The sequence below is a fragment of the Ptychodera flava genome, chromosome 8 (assembly GCF_041260155.1).
Source record: "Ptychodera flava strain L36383 chromosome 8, AS_Pfla_20210202, whole genome shotgun sequence".
NCBI classification, from domain to species: Eukaryota; Metazoa; Hemichordata; class Enteropneusta; family Ptychoderidae; genus Ptychodera; species Ptychodera flava.
The window spans coordinates 24,052,229-24,071,479 of NC_091935.1; the positions used below are offsets into that span (position 1 = coordinate 24,052,229).

Consider the following 19,251-nt stretch of genomic DNA (forward strand, 5'->3'; position numbering starts at 1 on the left):
GACGGATGGACCTACAGATGGACTCACGGATGGACATGATCCAATCTATAAGTCCCCTGGACTTCATCAGTGGGGACTAAAAACTGTGTCACTGCATCCTTTTTGCAATATGAATACGATGAGAAACTAAATTTTTATTTTTCTTGGCCTTATACATGGGAGTCTATGGACTGCCTTATACATGGGAGTCTATGGACTTCCTTATACATGGGAGTCTATGGACTGCCTTATACATGGGAGTCTATGAAGACTGCCTTATACATGGGAGTCTATGGACTGCCTTATACATGGGAGTCTATGGACTGCCTTATACATGGGAGTCTATGGAGACTGCCTTATACATGGGAGTCTATGGAGGTGAAAACTAAAAAGTCCTCTAACACGGCCAAAATTGATCGCATTGTGAAACAAATCGACGTGCATCTGTATGGGGTAGGGAACTATCCTTGTGCAAAGTTTGAAAGAAATTGACCCGGGCATGTCTGAGATATCTGCGTGAACGGACGGACGCACGGACGGACGCACACACGCACGCACGCACGCACGCACGGACATGACCAAACCTATAAGTCCCCCTGGACGGTGTCCGTGGGGACTAAAAAATAACGAAAAAATCATAAAAAGTCAGCATTACTGGCCATTACTGGTGGATACTTGTGGTTAACAGCTTAATAAAGTAGTTTTGACTGCTAATATCATAATTGGTACGGAATATGGAAATATTTGAAAATCAGTACAACTATTATGCAGAAATAACTTGGGCATATGCAGATTATATCTATGTGTGTGCGTGTTTTCTAATTGTGGCATTATTTATTTTCATTGTACTTGGGCCTCAGCCCAAGTACATTTGTTTTCATTCCGTGGGAAAAAACTCTGTAAGGTATAACCATTTCTGGCTGAGACCAGGGAGGGCAAAATGTCTTGGCTTCATCTTTCTGGCATAATAAATGGCGTAATGATGTTAACTGAATGGAAGTGCTGTTCTCAGGCCAGTCTTGAATAAGTGAGATGTGAATATTAATGCTTCTCTATCTGAGTTTTTGCCACAAAATCTTCTGAATATAATCAAAATGTGCATCGAAATGCAACAATTAATGCACCCTCCGTTTCCTAGGCGATGGCACGACCCTTGCTACACCCACTGGACGAGCCAAAGTGGGAGGGGTAATTTCAGTTTGGTCGAACAAGAGGGCTCGAGACCAGAATTTAACATTTAAACTTGAAACATGTTTAATCGCTGACAAGATGTGGACTAGTGTTAATCCAAGTAAAAGTGTGAAAAGGAAAGTGTTTATATCCCGGACACAATGAAAAACATTACGACTGGAAACTGTACCCCCAGCTGAGAATAGTAATGCCCACAGCGATGGAGAACACTTATCCTTGAGCTGAGAAAACCAGACCATCATTTCGAAATAGAGCTGCAGATTCGAGAAGCTCGTTCAAAATAGCTAGGTACACCCCGTAAAGGCGTGGTTTCGAGTTTTGAGGGCAAATTTCGCCTCCTTCATATAGAAATCGTACGTTTGTTTTTCCAGGAGAACACACCATTTGACACAAAATTTGCATGTAAAGGGGTCGCCAGTAAGCACGTGGTCAAATCTGGCATAAGAAACAATATGAAATGTTGGGTAAAGCCAGTCCAAAATAAACTGATTTGAACTTTTGTGTTTTGTAATTTATACCACTGCAGTAACATTACCTTTTTTTGACAACATCACACAATGTAATACGTTTTGAAACTGAATACTCCGACGTATTCTGTGTCTCCTTTGCTAAAAAATACGGTATGCCGATTACCATGTAAGGAGATGATGACGTCAAGACAGATTTGTAGTGCGTTTGGTCCTGGATGGTGCACGAAGTTTTGTCAAGGTAGCTTGTGTATTTATTTCCTAAATGGGAGAGATTAGGGTCGATCTAAACGAAGGCCGAAGAATGTTATGATACTCTAAGCGAGCTGAACTCTAACGCAAATGGAGGATGTCTAGAATGATCTCGTCTCATTAAGATTATTTGGCGGTCAGTATTGAATTTCAACTGCGTCACAAGTTTGCGAAATGAGTATTCCGTCGAACTGTCAACGAACGATATTTTAGAAATCTGAGAAATCTGGAGACATGGCACATCGCATTTTATTTTAGTATTTTATATTTTACAAAAGATTTAAGAAGCAATAATTTGTCGAAAATTCTGAAAAAATATAGGAAGATTTGATCGCGAACACATTTTCACTTGGGGTCAACTAGCCCTGCGTACGATGCTGTGTGTCCGCTACAGCTAATCGCCCCGCTCACCACAGCCCTGAAAAGACCCGTACGTAGGGTCGGTGACTTCAAATCCATTTTGGGACTTGACGTAAAAAAGCCAAATTACTGCCGAAATTCAGCGTTCTTTGGCCCAAGTCGTATCCCTGCCTACCTCAGCTACTCGATCGCTTCCAAAAATGACAGTCCTTTATTCACTTCTCGTAAATAACCGTCGATGTCGGCAACTCTGTGTGTAGGTCGGTAGCCCTGCGTACGATGCTGTGTGTTAGCTGTAGCACATAGCATCGTACGCAGGGCTAGGGGTCAACATGGGGTCGCAGCCATGTTGCCTCAAATCTTATTTCTGTCTGCACTCAAAACTCAAAAATGTCGGATATGAACCTGAAAAATCGATGTAATTTTGTCAAACGTCGGCGAAATTCCAGCCTATAGACAAAATTTCATCTAGGTAAGGTAAATTTACTGAAATTTGATCGTGAAATAATCCTGAGCTTGAACGTGACAGCTCGCCTTCTCCGGGAAGTCAAGTATCCAGCTGCCCATACACAGTTGATATGGCCAGGTTTATGAGATTGTTTTCAAGCGACGGCGGCAGACCGTACGGGGCTCTGGATATGAACCTACCGCCGGTGTAGCTGTAATAACTGTTGCGTTGTTTTTAGTGCCCACGGACGAAGTCCTGGGGGTGTTTACTTATAGGTTTGGTCATGTCAGTCCGTCCGTCCGTCCGTTCACGCAGATATCTCAGACATGCCCTGGTCAATTTCTTTCAAACTTTGCACAAGAATGGTACCCAACCCCATACAGATGCACGTCGATTTGTTTCACAATGCGATCGAATTTGGCCATGTTAGAGGACTTTTTAGTTTACACCTCCATAGACTCCCATGTATAAGGCAGTTCTCCATAGACACCATGTACAACAGGTATAAGGCCAAGAAAAATAAAAATTTAGTTTCTCATCGTATTCATATTGCCTAAAGGATGCAGTGACACAGTTTTTTGTCCCCACGGATAAAGTCCAGGGGGCTTACATATTGGGTCATATCCGTCCGTGAGTCCATCAGTGAGTCCATCCGTTCACGCAGATATCTCAGACATTTTGACAAAATATCATGTGACCTTGGTGACCTTTGACCTCAAATATACATATTTGTCCACAACTCAGTAACCACAAGTGCTACACCCTTCATATTTGGTATGATAGGACACCTTATGACACCATATATTGTACCTCATTAATTATGCGCATATCTTATTTTAAGCGAGCCAATAGAGCAAGAGGTCTGATTTTTGGTATGTAGGAATAACTTAGCAATACAATTATGACAAAATGTAACGTGACCTCAATGACCTTTGACCTCAAATATATATATTTGTCCACAACTCAGTAACCACAAGTGCTACATCCTTCATATTTGGTATGATAAGACACCTTATGACGCCACATATTGTACCTCATTAATTATGCGCATATCTAATTTGAGCGAGCCAATAGAGCTAGAGGTCTGATTTTTGGTATACAGGAATAACTTAGCAAACAATTATTTGACAAAATGTCACGTGACCTCAATGACCTTTGACCTCATATATATTTGTCCACAACTCAGTAACCACAACTGCTACACCTTTCATATTTGGTATGATGGGACACCTTATGACACCACATATTGCACCTCATTAATTATGCGCATATCTAATTCTGAGCAAGTAAATAGAGCTGGATGTCCGATTTTCGGTATATAGGATAACTATAGGGTAGAAATCTTAATATGCCCATCTAAATATTAGACATCTACCATCGAGAACAAAAGAAATTTGCTGTAATTTGAATATTTAAGGAGTTTAAGCAATTTCCACTATAAATAAAGAACCCCTGCCTCAAACTCCACAAAAGTTGCTAGACATATTTTGCCGTTGTCATGCCATTGCTTCGTTTAATAACCAGTTAATCCCTAATTGACAGGAGGAAATTCAAGACCATATTTGAATAGTAGTATATATTGTCCTCAAAATTACTCTATCACGGCCCAAGTACTCATTGCCTTCAGCAATACTGCCTTGTTTCATGTATTTGTTACTTGTTTCTATAGGAACGCGTGAATTTTGAATTTGAAACCCTCTTTGAGACTGGTGTTGATGAGATGTCCTGGGATGATACAGTAAGTAAACTGATAAAGAAAATAAGTGATTTAGACAGCTTGAATTGATAGGCATAACCTATGATCCAACATTGACAAAAGCCAGAAGGCGATATATCTATGCAATAAACAACCCTAGCGAAGGGTATACCACAAGATCTAGACTGTTCATGCATAGATTCATGCATATATCGAGTGAACTGGTCAAAACGTGGTATACCCATTGCTGAGGTGGGTTATTGCTATTGTGGTGAAATTCTGGAGTGATGGCTGTTGAAAAATGATTTTTTTCTTACCAAGAACTTTTGTATGTTGCAATTGTGCCATATGTTATGCAAATACATCTCTGTTGTGTAATGTCTTGATCAATCAGATTACTTTAACATACTGGCATAATGTGATCAGATATATCATTGTAAAGCTTTATCTGCAATTACACTATTTGAAATGTGGACAGGTAGGCTAAAAGGTATACAGTCACCTGTAATCTAAATATGCCCATATATGGTTCCTTGGTATGCAAAATGCCCATGTGAGGGCGCTGTTTTTAAAAAGCGGCCACCTGCTTAAAATCTGTGATTGGTTAGATTTTCTCTTTCCATGGTAACTATTGCAAAATTGGAACAGGTGACAGTATACCTTTAAATGTCACGTTTGTGCTACGATAATTTTCATCTTCTTATCATAAAATATTGAATTGCTGAAAGTTTGTTCCAACAAAGAAAATCTGGATCATATTTTCATTCTACTGTTAGAGGAAGATCTTCATCTTAATTTATTCTTCCCATAATCCGTTGTGATGTTTCAATTATTTATTCATTTTTCACACAGGAAAATTATCGCATGGGTGGTAGTTTCAAGTGGCCATCTGTCAAGGAGGTGACTGATTATCGTCAAAAAGTGAGAAATCTTATCCTGAAAGTGATTGAAGATACTCCACTGGAGCTGCCAATCAATCAAGACAGTCCCTGGGTAGGTAGACTGTGAATGTTGCATGATGGGAAGGTAAACCATTACTGATGTATGATGGGTTGGTAGACTATGACTGATGCATGATGGGAATGCAAATCATGACTGATGAATATTGGGTAGGTAGACTGTAACTGGTGCATGATGGGAAGGTAAACCATGATTGATTAGGGAGCATTGAAAGGAGTACCTGTTTTGGCATTTGTGAAAATCCATTGATATTTGATGAGTGTAAGACAGCAAACATATTACGAGCTCTTCAAAGACTGCAGGTTTTCAACCTGAGCACCAGTCACCGAAAATGCAAGAAGTTAACTACTACCTGTAAACTTTGATCATTACAGGCACTGTAGCTCCATTATGTGTATGTTACAGTGTTTTGCTGTTCATAGATCTCAGAGAAAACACAAGAACTTATCAGATGATAATTTTGATATTACATATTACCCAAACCTTGAAATTTTATAAGAATTCAGAAAGCAATGTTCAAATAAACAAAACCATCTGAATCAGTCTGTATTGTTAGTACTCCTAATGATTACACCAATACAAACAGAATTTTTCAAATTATGATTACTGTATAAGGAATTGGGATAAACAATCCATATCAATTTAACCCTTTGAGTGCTGTAATTTTTCCCGCTAAAATTTTAGTGCAACATTTTACCAGTTTTTATGAATTTTTCTGTAATTTTTTTTGATAATTTTGGACCAAATGGACATCAAATTTCATTGACTACATTTTTTATCAAAATTTTGGCAAAATTCTGAAAAAAAAATTGACTGGAGTACCGTATATTTTATATAGGCAATAAAAATTGACTTTGGCATTCAACTGGTTAAAAGGATATTGATACACACATGTTTTGAAGTCTCACAACTTGTATTTTTGTTCAACTGTAGTGGGCTTTACTGATGGGAATTGAGCATGAGAGAATCCACATAGAGACTTCTTCAGTGCTAATTCGTCAACTGCCACTGGAGCTTGTCCAGCTTCCCAGAGACTGGAAATACGGACCAATGTCCTCAGGTAAGGGCCTCTTCAATCATGTTGGTCTACTTGATGCTTTTACCCCCATAATGCCATGTGCACAGGTCCATGAAGCTCGCTGTTATAAACAACAGAGTTGGGCCTAAACCGTGGTGAAAGCCAAGTAACAAATCTGCCATATTATACAGAATATCGGGAACACTGTGCACACTTTGTTAAAAAGCATGTATCTGTGAGGCGCTGATGATCGTATGGCATGTGCACCCACCATTTTCTGAATTTAAGGATTATGTGGAACACTTATGTATTTTCCCGAGAGTAGTTTTTTGGTGTAAGGGACTAGTACCTAGAAAACTCATGAAAAGCAAAATTATGGTCGTTCGATGAAGAGGTATGTTCTTGATATAGTTTGAAATGTTTATATAACAGTCCGTCATTTAGTAGATGGGAGAATCACAGCAGTTTCAAAATGTTTACACTTTATTTACAAAACAAATTTATCAATACCGGAAATTTTATAAACCGCATGTTTCAGTTTGGTTGACAATTTAAAATCACTGATGGCATATGACTTTCAAGTTTGGCATACACATTTTTTATGATGTACCGACAAAAATTATCTCAATTCTTGTCAGATTTTGAAGACTTTTTATATAGATTGTTACAATTCACACTGTACTATTCAAAATAAATCGTTCTTCGTTCGATGAAAATATGATAATGCTGCAGTTTCAGTACTGTCCCAGTGCCTTCAATGTAGGTCGATCCTTACATGGTATACTTACAGATCAGAAAAATTTTAAAATTCTGTAGATATATTGGCACCAAGATATCTACTGGTCGAGTAAATTACTTCCTATAATTATTTTTTATTGGCCAGGATTTTGACCACAGTGTTTTCCTTCCTGGGTCTTGTATCAAAGACTTTCCTCGTTTGATTTGACCAGGTTCCCTCTATCACAGAGACTGTGATTTGACTGATCCTCAACCCTTTTCCTGCCAAGTCCTTATTTCACCACCAGGTCAAGATGGTTAAAATTAATGAAACACAACATATTCCATATGGTGTATTAATAATTTTAACATAATACTGTACATTTGAAGGCTGTTGAAAACATAAATACTGTAAACTTGATTTTTTTGGACTAAAGATGCTATCACAGACCATCCCTTACCGAAATTTTAGGCCTCCCGCAAACTGTTACTGCAAATTTGCTGCAAGCTTTGCAGTAAATTTGCAGCAAACTATTTGCCGCAAATATGCGGGTGGTTCATTTTTCAGATGCAAATTAGGTTTCTTGTGAACTTGCTGCAAATATGCAGCAAACTCCCTGCCGCAACGTTGCTGCAAACTCTTTGCAGCAAATTTGCGGCACAATCCTTGCAGCAAACTTGCGGCAAATTAATTTGAATGTTACTGAAAATTTGCCGCAAACTCCATACAGCAAACTATTTTATTTGCGCTGACCAGTGTTTCTCGTGAAACTGGTATTTCAGAGTTTAGTTGGATAAACACATCTTGTGCTGTCCACAGTCGGCCAATATATAAATATTATTTATCCAACTTAACTCTGAAATACCAGTTTCACGAGAAACAATGGTCAGCGCAAATAAAGTTATTATAAACAAAAAGATGACAGAGAAAAAAAGGTTAAATTCAATTGTGGTACATTTATTTTATTTGCCACGTTCATTTCATGCCACATAAGTGTCATGATCATGTCAAGATTTTCTTTTGACTTGAGAAGTTTCATGTAACATTTACATTACTGTCAAAGGCTGCGATTTGGCTTTCTGTTCTCTGAATTTCTTGTCCCTTTAGTGTACCAGCAATGGATTCTGAAAAATATAAATCGTTCAGGGAAGAGTGTAAGTCTTTACCGTTTGACCAAACATTGTAAATTTCATGAAAGAAATCGATAATTATTTGAAAATGAGACAAAATCAAGTTGAAAAATTGAAGCAGAAAATGCATAAATATTCATGATCGAAATTAAATTAATAATGATTAAAATGTCCGACAGCGGACAACTCGCCGTATGTTGTTTACATACACGACGGCGACAATCTGCAAAAATCTCAGCACTTACTGTAAGTAACTGTTGTGAAACGAAAGTGAATTCAGTGTGAATCAGTACTCAACGAAAATTTATCTTTAGGTAAAGATTGCAATACAACGATTACAGAACATAATTATAGCATGGAGGTACTACTACCTCCATGATTATAGCGATCGATGTAGAGACGAACGGTACATTGACTTACATTTCTGAACGGCTCGCAGACGCTGGACGATTCCCGGTCCGGTTGCAGGTCTCACCGTGCTGTGTGTAAATACCGTACTCAGAAAATATAGTCGGCATCTTTACTGCCGCTCGCGTTCACAAATTTAGAACTCCGCCTGTCCCTGGTACTGTATACACGTTTTTGCAACTATGTGATATCATTTGGCTGGCGATTCCATAGAAAGATCACGAAATTGTCACTAGAAAACTCCCTGCTCACAAGTACGCAGCCGACACTGGCCGATGGTACTAAAATCTAACTTCGCGCCGATCAAGCCTCATGACGATAACGGAAGTGCGATCTATAAATCATTACGCGATTGATAATGTAGTCCCGTTTTTAAATGCTGGAATTGACTCTACATCTGCACCAATCCGTTATATTTCATACTTAATATAGCATTTAATTTATTAGTTTAATGAAAATGGTTATTTTTATCATAGAAAGACTAAAAAGAGAGTGAAAATTCTTTCAGCACGAAGAATCAATATCAATGCGCGAACTGACCTTGATGAACCGTGACCGGAGAGTGTAAACATGTCGGCTGCTCGCAGCTGATACACAGGACGTGTTGGACGTTGGTGAAGCGGCGCTTTGAATTTTCGTACAGCGACTCGGGATGGAGTGTAATCCTAAATCTCAAATTTGTGCTCGGCAATACAACTCTAACGCTGAAAACATGGACAAAAGCCTTTTACCTCGACCCATGTTATCAGAAGGCGAGATTTTGTCAGCGGCATCGATGGGACAGACTGTAAGCTGCAGTGCATTGTACCATGGAGGTCTCTACTACCTCCATGATTGTACGTACCGTATACATGTACTATATTGATGGGATGAATAGCTTGGAGCACAGCCACTACTCTCGCTTGTTGGAGGTAGTAGCGGAAACATTACTGTACAGATTTGCAGTAACAAAAGTCTACGACGTGTCCTTACAGACCATCATCAAACGCACATTTCGTTCGAAACTGTTTGCATTTTGGTATCATTCGCAGAAAATACAGGGTGTAACTTGCAAGACAGACAAGTCCCTGTTTCAAAAATTTGTTTCCCTAAAAATTCAGTTTTCGACCCAACCATAATTTACCCAACCAGATTGTCAAAGGGCACTTTTATTACATCATGTCACTACAGTATATACTATAGATGCACTCTATATCCATGCAATGCTTTCACCAGCATAACTGAAGCTGTTCATTATCTAGCATTACCAGTTATTATAATTTAAAAAGTGGATTGTCTGTTATGAAATAAAGGAACATAAATATAATTTATAAATGAAAGATCAAGTTTATGTTGCTTACACATGACTGGTCAGGAAGTGCAACAGTACTCAGTGTGTAGTGTGTACTCCCTGGTAATGAAATAGTGGGAATATGTCAATCATGTGTTGCTGCATATTTGCAGCAATAATCTGGTTTGCCGCAAGTTTGCAGCAACTTAGTCGTTTACCGCAAATTTGCTGCAAACTGACTTAAGGGTTTGCAGGAGGGTCACATCTACCTGCAAACTTCTGCAACTCCTTCCTGCAAGCTATATGCTTGCTGCATATTTGCAGCAAACTTACGGCAAATTTGCAGTAGAAATAATTTTCGGTAAGGGAAGCCAAGCGGGTGAAAATACGTCATGTTTTGGCTCAGTACCGCTTTTTACTGACTTGGCTGATGGGGAAGTAATAGTCCTAATACTGTCTGGCAGGAAAAGGGTTAAACTGTATTTGTCAGCTTTTGTAGGGATAGATTTGGTTTTTGTGGAGCTGGAAGCAGCTAATATTTACCTACTCCCTCTGTACCACATGCCAGTATGCTGAGTATGCAGTGGCTTTAGCAATGTTTACTGCAAGCAAATTGTGTAAATACATACCTGTATACACATCTGCAGTATAGGCCTCCATTGTCGACATTGATGGTCACCCAAGTTCTCACATACTGTACGCAACAGCTTTTGATACTCAAGGGGACTCAAAAGAAAACTAAAGAAGATATGATTCATGTAGCTGTACAAAACATATGATATTCAGCTTGAACTTGAAGCCAAAAAGATTTTGTTGTGAAATCATCAACATCTTCTATAATCAATTTATCGATTTCTTTGCATGAGAAATGTCACTTTTCCTTGATATTTCTTTGAAACCTTGATATTTCAACTTTCACCTCAAAATATTACACTGATCGACCTTGTGATCAGATTAACCCTTCCAGTGCTGTAATTTTCCCACCAAAATTTTAGTGCAACATTTTACCAATTTTCATGAATTTTCCTCTCATTTTTTTTATAATTTTGGACCAAATGGACATTATATTATATTGTTACAGTTTTTTATCAAAATTTTTCGCCAAAATCTGAAAAAAATTGACCAAGTTATATTTAATATAGGTGACAAAAACTGACTTTGGCGCTCAAAGGGTTAAAGGAAATGTGGCTTGAGGATGCTCTCTACACTCCCCTTCCTCTTATAGACGGATCTTTCAGTCTACCTTGTGATAGACAGCACATCAGGAAAAGTACAAAAATGTCCATCATCAATGTATTTGACACATGAAGAGGAAAAATTTTTGGAAGATAATTGCTCAGTGTTTTTTTTCCTTCATTTCTACGTACTTTGTCTGCTAATGTACAATGGCTTGGAAGGTTTCTGATTGACAGATTGTCATTATTTACAGCAACTTAGGGAGTCTGAAAGTAGGTCTATTTTGCAACTAATTGGCAGAATGGAAATATTCAGTAACAACCAAGAGTTTCAGCCAATACTTCAGAGACTCCCCAGATTAGTTGGAATTTTTTCTAATAAGTTTATAACACTGAATGCCATGGCATGCCAGTAATATATTACATCAGTTGATAGAAACAAATACCAAACGGTGATTTCATTATTCTGCCCTGAAGTATTTATTGAAGTATTTATTTTTGGGGTATTTGAAATAAAAGATTTCAAAATTGGCAAAAGCAGAATTCAATGGGTGATTCCGAAGCTCGCATTTTTGTTGTTTCAGTTGCCCAGTGTCATGGAAATGGCCATTTAGAAATTTGAAGAGGTTTGGTGACACATCAGAGCAGTTTCAAAATGTTTACACTTTATTTAAATACAAAACAAATTTATCAATACCAGAAATTTTATAAACACTGCCTATTTTGGTTAATTTGCTTGACAACAATATGAATCACCAATGGCATGTACCCTGTACCAATGTCATGGAAACGTCCATTCAGAAATTGAACAGGTATGTTGACACATTTAAAAGTGAGGTAATATTGCAAATAGTTCAAGTTCAAGCTGATTGAGCTCCAGCAAATATCTCCCTGACAGTGACCTGTGTGATGCCACACAGGGCGTGCAGATAAAGAGATATAATGCAACCATGGCCCCTCCACAGACCATAGTGCAACCATTTGTCAAAGTATATATTTACACTGAGATGTAAATGTCAGGGCCCATTAGAGTTTAGCTTGAATATCAACTTTAAATGTGGAGGGATTAAAAAATATTGATTCTGCCAGGTCAGTGTTGTTTTTGAAAGCCTTTACAAACAGACGTAATCATAAGATAAACGCTGAGTCAGGTACTAAAACCTTTTCTGTTTGCTGTGGTGATTTGACCAATTGTTGGCTCAGGTGATCACATGGTACCGTTAATGAACATTGGAGAATAATAAGACAGTGCAGTTATACAAGAGAGATCAACTGCATAGGCCATACTAAGCAGACTACAGAGGGTGGCACCCCCTTTCTGTTTCTGAGGGGCAAGTCTCCTCTTCCATTAGAATTTCAATGTGGATCAGAATTGTTAATTATAACCCATTATGACTCAGAATTTCCAGATCAGATGTAGACATGTATATGTTATGACACGACCATCTCATGTTGACTGATGCAAAATATTGCTCAGCATTCAGCAAGAATGTGACTCGATTCTTGCAACAACTTGCATTGGCTATAATCTGCTTATATGATGATCAAATTCATTGTGTGAAATGCACCATGCATATGTCGTTACAAGGTTACATCTGAATTGATGCATAGAACTGCATACTACAGACTCTGCCCAGACTCTGCCATGGATAATTTGAACAGGTTAAACAATACTGAAGAGTAGAATTAAATTTGCCAATTTAAAACTATTGGGGAGACTTAAAATCAAGCAAAACTCAGAGGAGGAAATGATCTGATATACAGTGCTTGTCATTTGAGTTTTGAGTTTCAGTGTTCGGCACACATGGATTTCTTGACTGTGAAGCACAAGTTATTTTACTGTAAAACATTACCAAAGGAGGTGTCAATTGCCACATATTCTCTTATCATACAAAATAAATTCACTGAGAAAGTCTTTCACCGCTTGAAAATTTTTTTTTCTCATTTCAGGCTTTATGATTGGCTCACGCAGTCTTGGTCAGCCCATGCATATTGTCTCTGTGTGTCTCTGAACCAAGTCTTCGACGAAACGAAAACATGTCCCTGAGACATTTGACCTACAGTTTATCGTTTATGCCTCTTCTTATATTTTTTGCCTTGGCATTATGCATCGTAAGAATCAGTCTAGTGAATCTGGATGGAGTATTTTTGCCTTTGGAGATTTTCGGCGGAGTATGGGGGAAGGCCAAAAATCTCAGAAGACAAAAATACTCAGTCTGGTTTTACTACGAAAGAAACACAGAGAAGAGCATACATTCGTGGAAAGGCACCCACAGTGATCTTTGGCAATTGATAGTTCACGAAATACAAAGACACATTGGTGGTGATAAGGTGATTGGTTTCGTAGATCATACGTACAAATGGCAAAGAGAGATATTTTGATTGTTGGCATCAACAGCAAAGAACATTTCGGTATTTTCTCTGCTAGATCAGTTCAGCAATTAACTCACCCAAAGAAACTACAACTGCATTGCAGTGGTCGACAATGAGTATCAATGAATGTTGATGTTGGGTTCATAAGGCTAAGCAGCCACCAATTAAATAAACTGATGATGAGCTGTCGGTAACGACTTATAACGAAGTAGCGAAGCACGCCTTGAACTACGTTTTCGGGTTCAGTGCACATGTAATTTTGGTCATTTCCGTAACGACTAGCTCCAATTTTGCATTAATTTTGATATTCTCAACAAAAAATTACTTATCCATACAAATAAAACCCCTTGATGCAAAATGGTCGAACCTAATGGTATATGGTTGACCATTGAGGTAGCATACTCTGTGAGCTAGCTCCAAGGGTTGACCAGGCTGCTCAGTTTTGAACCAATCATACGCATGATTCAGTATCATGCTGTAACCGGTGTTTTAGTGCAAGGTAAAAACTCTTGCTACAGTGTTTTATTTAGAAACATTAAGCACGAGAAGAGAACATGTGGCAATTATCTTCACATCCTTTGATGTTGTGTGTCAGAGTAAAACAATTAGCTAAATGTATGTTACAGTCAAGAAATCCATGTTGTGCCAATCAGTGAAACCTCAAACTCAAATGACAAGCACTTTAATTGTTCCCTGAGAAGATAATCGCAGGCTGAAATTGTTGTTAACAAGATGTGGGAAAAATATGGGTTGCTGGCTACGAAGCAAGAACAGACAATGTTTGAATTAATATTACTATTGTCATAATTTCTGACAGGCAATGGCTTGGGCAAGAATACACTAATCCGCGTTGATAAGTGTGACGTGACTGTTGGAAAACCATTCGATTTTCCATCTTATGGATGGGACAACGAGTATCCAGAACTGAAAGTCAGGTAATGCTCTTAATCACCGTAGCAAAAAACTGAAACAATGCAAAAAAGTGAAGCAAAACGGCAATTGTACATGCTATTGAAGGAAAGTGAATTTTCAACAATGACGTTGGACATAATCCGCATAATAGTTGACGAGTTGAACAAGACAGACAAATGTCAACACTGATGTACTACTCAGTCTACACTTCCCAGCAAATGGATGCATCATGAACTCAGATTTCAATAGACCACACTGTAGTATATGCTGAGAATTGATAGACAGAAGAGAGCACAGCTAGTAGATTGCCCTCTGTAGTCAGTTCTGATCAGATTTCTCTGAAGGTCAAAGGTCACACAACAGGCATAATATCTGTACTGACTACTGCACTCAAATCAACTCCTTCAGTACTTGATGTGATTACAGTTTTATTGACCTGGATCTGTAGGTTTGTTGTATATTAAGTCATTTAGTGTACATGCTCACAACCCTAAAATACTATTGTTAGTCAAAAGAAGGAGGAATTTGAACATGTGCTATATACTAGATGCATACTTCCAGTCAGGAATTCAAAACCTCTGTTGCACGGTGCAGAGCTTTGAAAACTGTAACCTGAATTGATCCAAGTCAGTGATTAGGAGCACGTGGTTTGCTTTACTTTACAATATGCCATTTACCAGGGCTAGTTGTCCAATAACTGTAGCTATCTCTTCTGCATATCATGCTCAATTTGTCAACAGTGTCCCTCCGTTTGAAGCCACCAAATATCTGATCACCAACCGGGAATTCTATGAGTTTGTCAAAGCTGGTGGGTACACCAACCAGGAGTACTGGACAGAAGAGGCCTGGAAATGGAAGGAGTTCAGACAGGCCAACCACCCTACCTTCTGGGTTTGTACAAAAGGTGAAAAGTGAGCAATGATGAGTTGAGTATCGAGTATCCCCTCGGTCCTCCGGAGTTGTGAGAAAGGCTGTTGTATAGCGCCCTCTACAGTTTTAAATGTTATACATTTGTTTTTATCTTTTCGCTGTGCAGAGTTTTCGCCAAGGAAATTGATATTATGAATATTTCTTTCTGCAGAAAGGACTTATGACTTTTTCTGATGGTGATAATACCTTGACTTCAAATATCATCTTAAACTAATTTGGGAAGGCAGGAAAATTATTGTCACGCAATAAAGCAGGTCTTGGATCAATACAAGTCTTGCCTAAATGGAGTTTGAACATAATTGTTTTCGACATCAATGGAGATCCTGTGCAGGCTTTCTTGCTGGTATAGACAAGCCAAAACATGCATATTTGGGTGCAGCATTTGTCCTGACTCCCATTCTTTTTTGTTGTTGGCAGGATGTAAAGGTGGTTGCGGTGGTGTTCTTGGCGGGTATTCGCCATGTAGACCTGAAGTCTTCCACAGTGGTGACAACTCGACGAATCAGCGTTCTGTGAATGGCAGCAATGGTGTGAATAATGGGACTGAAAATGCTGAGTTCAGGTAAATATTCCTCACAGTTTGGAAGAAGTAGTTGCTGACACTGACAATTACAAGCAGAACTTCAGAGCACGGCTGGCAAAACCTGGTAAAATGATTTGATGTATTTGATCACTTTTGAATACTCTACTCAAGTATTTTTGTATAATGGAAGAGGAAAGTTCAAAGATATTTCAAGTTCAATGATGTTTCTGAAATGAAAACCTCAGTTCGTTTGGATAATGCTTAAAATTTTGCTATTGTTTCTTTTGGTATTTTCATAACTTGTATTAATATTGTATTATGTGCAATAACTACCAAAAGAGAGGCCCTTCAGAATGTACACCATTGATCGGTAAGATTTGTACACCATTTTGAATTGAGTACCTCTTACTACAGAGACATGAAAAAATGTGAAGCGTAGTGCTTCACTGTAGTATCTGTTCATGTGATATTTGACCCACCTATAGACCCATTTTGGAGGGTCTCTGACCCACCTAGCTGCAAAATTGTAGCTCTACGGTGAGGCGGTCAGTGAGTTTTGGTTTTTGCGACCTCGCTCACCAGTAGAGCTACAATGCCGAAGGCCCTGTAGCATACAAAATAAGCGCGCCACACATGGCGCGGCATTTTGATGTAAAATCCCATATATTTACTGCATTTGGTCGTACCGATTTATCACTACTGAAGACTAAACACTATACTACACTAACCTTGTCGTTTATGGGGTTTGGTATCAGCGCAAACACGTCGATCGCGTTCCATAAACATTGAGCGTGTTTCTGTGAGCCGCCATTACCGGAAGTTGGTAATGGCGGCTCCAAGAAATGTTTTTGGAACGCGATCGACGTATTTGAACAAATACCAAACCCCATACACGACAAGGTTAGTGTAGTATAGTGTTTAATCTTCAGTATTGATAAATCAGTATGACCAAATGCAGTAAATATATGGAATTTTACATCAAAATGCCGTGCCATGTGCAGCGTGCTTATTTTGTATGCTTCAGGGCCTCCGGCATTGTAGCTCTACTGGTGAGCGAGGTCGCAAAAACTAAAACTCACCGACCGCCTCACCGTAGAGCTACAAATTTGCAGCTATGACCCACCATGCAAATTTTGGTACCAGTGAAACAAAATTACCCAATATTTTTCAAATATTTAGAATTCAAAATGGCTGCCAATATCTCAGGTGTTATCTCTACGAGGAAAAATAAGATCCCCAATTTTAAAAATATTAAGCTGGTGAAAATGTTAGTTATTCCATAAGCTTCAAAACGAGCCCCAAAAAGCGGTAGGCCAAATGAATATTATAAAAGTGTGAGAGTTTGAATATCTGTTTCCGTGGCACATTTTATCTCAATGAAACACATGAAAGCAAAGTGACCTCTGATAAAGAAACATGGCTGATTTGTGAACGTCTACTTTTCTGTTTGATATTCTTCCCTCCAGATACCGCGCTATCTTCAGTGTGATTGACATGCCATGGGACTGGCCCGCAGACGTCAACTACCACGAAGCCAGGGCATACTGCGCATGGAAGGGACCAGAGTTTCGACTACCGACGGAAGCCGAGCACCATGCCATGAGAGACACAGAGGTAACAGTAAATATTTTTCAAGTTTCTTTTGCTTTTAAGCACTTGACTCAATTCTCTCAAGTGATGGAATCAAACAGATTTTGTCCCATGGAAGAATTTGAAGATGAAATTTACATGACACCATGAAGAAAATTCGATTCACATGATAGAAGTACCAAACAGTGTACAATGAATAGGTTTTTACAAATATTTTTTACAACCTAATTTCAGTCAGTTTTGCTTAAGTATGAAAAAATGTCCTCTGACATTCAAAATCTGCAAAACATTTGAAGCTGATTTCAGAAAAAAAAAGAGTGGGATGGTAGGCTGTCAAGATTTGAACACAAATTGCACTATAAAAGGGAAGTATGGGAAAAGATTCTCTAACCGAACAATACAGTTCTGTTAGGAGTGCATGAGTCTGTGTGATCCTTGTATTTCCTGAATTTCAATGCACGTATGACTTGTGTCCTCAAGACTGAGTGTTTTGTAGGACCATGCTCAATTTGATGCTATACCGCCGGTATCTGATTTCTTTCAAGTAAACCAAAGATAGCAATAAAGCAAAATAAACACTGAACCTGACCTGTGTCTGGTTAGGCAGAGTAGATACTGACTTGAAAACCTGTGATTCTGGACCACTGCCGTAAAGAAAATTCTACATGTTATATATAATGATATGGGGGCTGACACAAAGAACTTTCCAGAAATTCTCAAATTAACTTTAAGAATTCAGAAATGTTCTGACTTAAAGAGCACACTGTTTAGTGTTATGCACATATATTCAAACAAATTCTGAGAGTATTTTCCCGGGCAAAGTTTATTTTATTGTATTACATTTGGTATTCAGAGCTTGAAATGTTTGTATTTGATATACAGGTGCAGATACTTATCTTTCAAGGTCATAATACCAACATTATTTAATGACCAGTAATGAGTATAACAGCACAAAGTTTTATGTATGAGAAGAAATTGCATCAATTTTAATGTCAATAATCAAAGCGCTTGAATTTTATGTCCTTGATACAGAAAGATTCAAGTCTTGGCATTGCAGCTGACATCATCTATGAAGACGAAGTAGAAGCCAATTTGAATCTTGTATACGGATCATCAACTGTGAGTATAACAGGGTTTCTTAAGATCTAGATGACAAATTGCTAACCAAAATGCCCAACACGCATTCCATGTAGCAGTCTTGCTGTCACATCAACATCAGTTTTCAAAACTTTTGCGGATTTGTCGGAAATTGTTTTACGACAATTCATACTGGCACACCTTAAAGAAGTTCCCCAACAAAGTCAGTCAGAAATTCACAGAAAAATTTTTTCTGTTTGAATATCGGATGAAAATTTTCTTGAAATACATAGATTAATACATAACTTTAATCCTGATATAATCTTGAGGCACACAGGTTCAAGTTGCAACATTGCCAGGTTGGACATGGCATTGTGATATACTTGGTGGTGAATTTGCCCGTCATGTCAGAAAAACGCCGGTCAGATGGCCTAATAGTTGGCCTGATAAAAGTTTTGAAGCACTTCTACATTTCGAAGATTGTTGCAAAAGTACAATAAGCTATAGATCCTGTAACAAAAGTTTCTACTATTTAATCCATCATTTTAATGAACTGAACGGAAATATAAATATTCTTCCTTTGTCTTTCCGCAGCCTGTGAATATGTACAAACCGACTGAGAAGGGATTCCATGATGTTCACGGAAACGTGTGGGAATGGGTTGAGGACAGTTTCAATGGATTGCCGGGATCAGAAACCCATTACTTGTATGATGATTTCTCCAGCCCGTGTTTTGATGGCAAACATACCATGATGCAGGCAAGTATTACCTTG

At 38.4% G+C, this 19,251-nt stretch overlaps 1 protein-coding gene across 3 annotated transcripts in view; it reads left to right on the forward strand.

Moving 5' to 3' along the window:
* Positions 1-19,251, forward strand: part of LOC139138837 (uncharacterized) — a 43,227-nt gene that overhangs the window by 11,254 nt on the left and 12,722 nt on the right. For all 3 annotated transcript variants that reach the window (XR_011553685.1, XM_070707388.1, XM_070707389.1), the window contains exons 5-13: positions 4,367-4,435; positions 5,246-5,386; positions 6,287-6,413; positions 14,263-14,380; positions 15,098-15,261; positions 15,705-15,849; positions 17,277-17,424; positions 18,433-18,519; positions 19,072-19,236. Coding sequence is in view for 2 of the 3 variants with exons in the window: in XM_070707388.1 (XP_070563489.1) it covers positions 4,367-4,435; positions 5,246-5,386; positions 6,287-6,413; positions 14,263-14,380; positions 15,098-15,261; positions 15,705-15,849; positions 17,277-17,424; positions 18,433-18,519; positions 19,072-19,236 (1,164 nt within the window). In the remaining variant the exon portion in view is untranslated. The remainder of the gene's footprint in view (positions 1-4,366; positions 4,436-5,245; positions 5,387-6,286; positions 6,414-14,262; positions 14,381-15,097; positions 15,262-15,704; positions 15,850-17,276; positions 17,425-18,432; positions 18,520-19,071; positions 19,237-19,251) is intronic.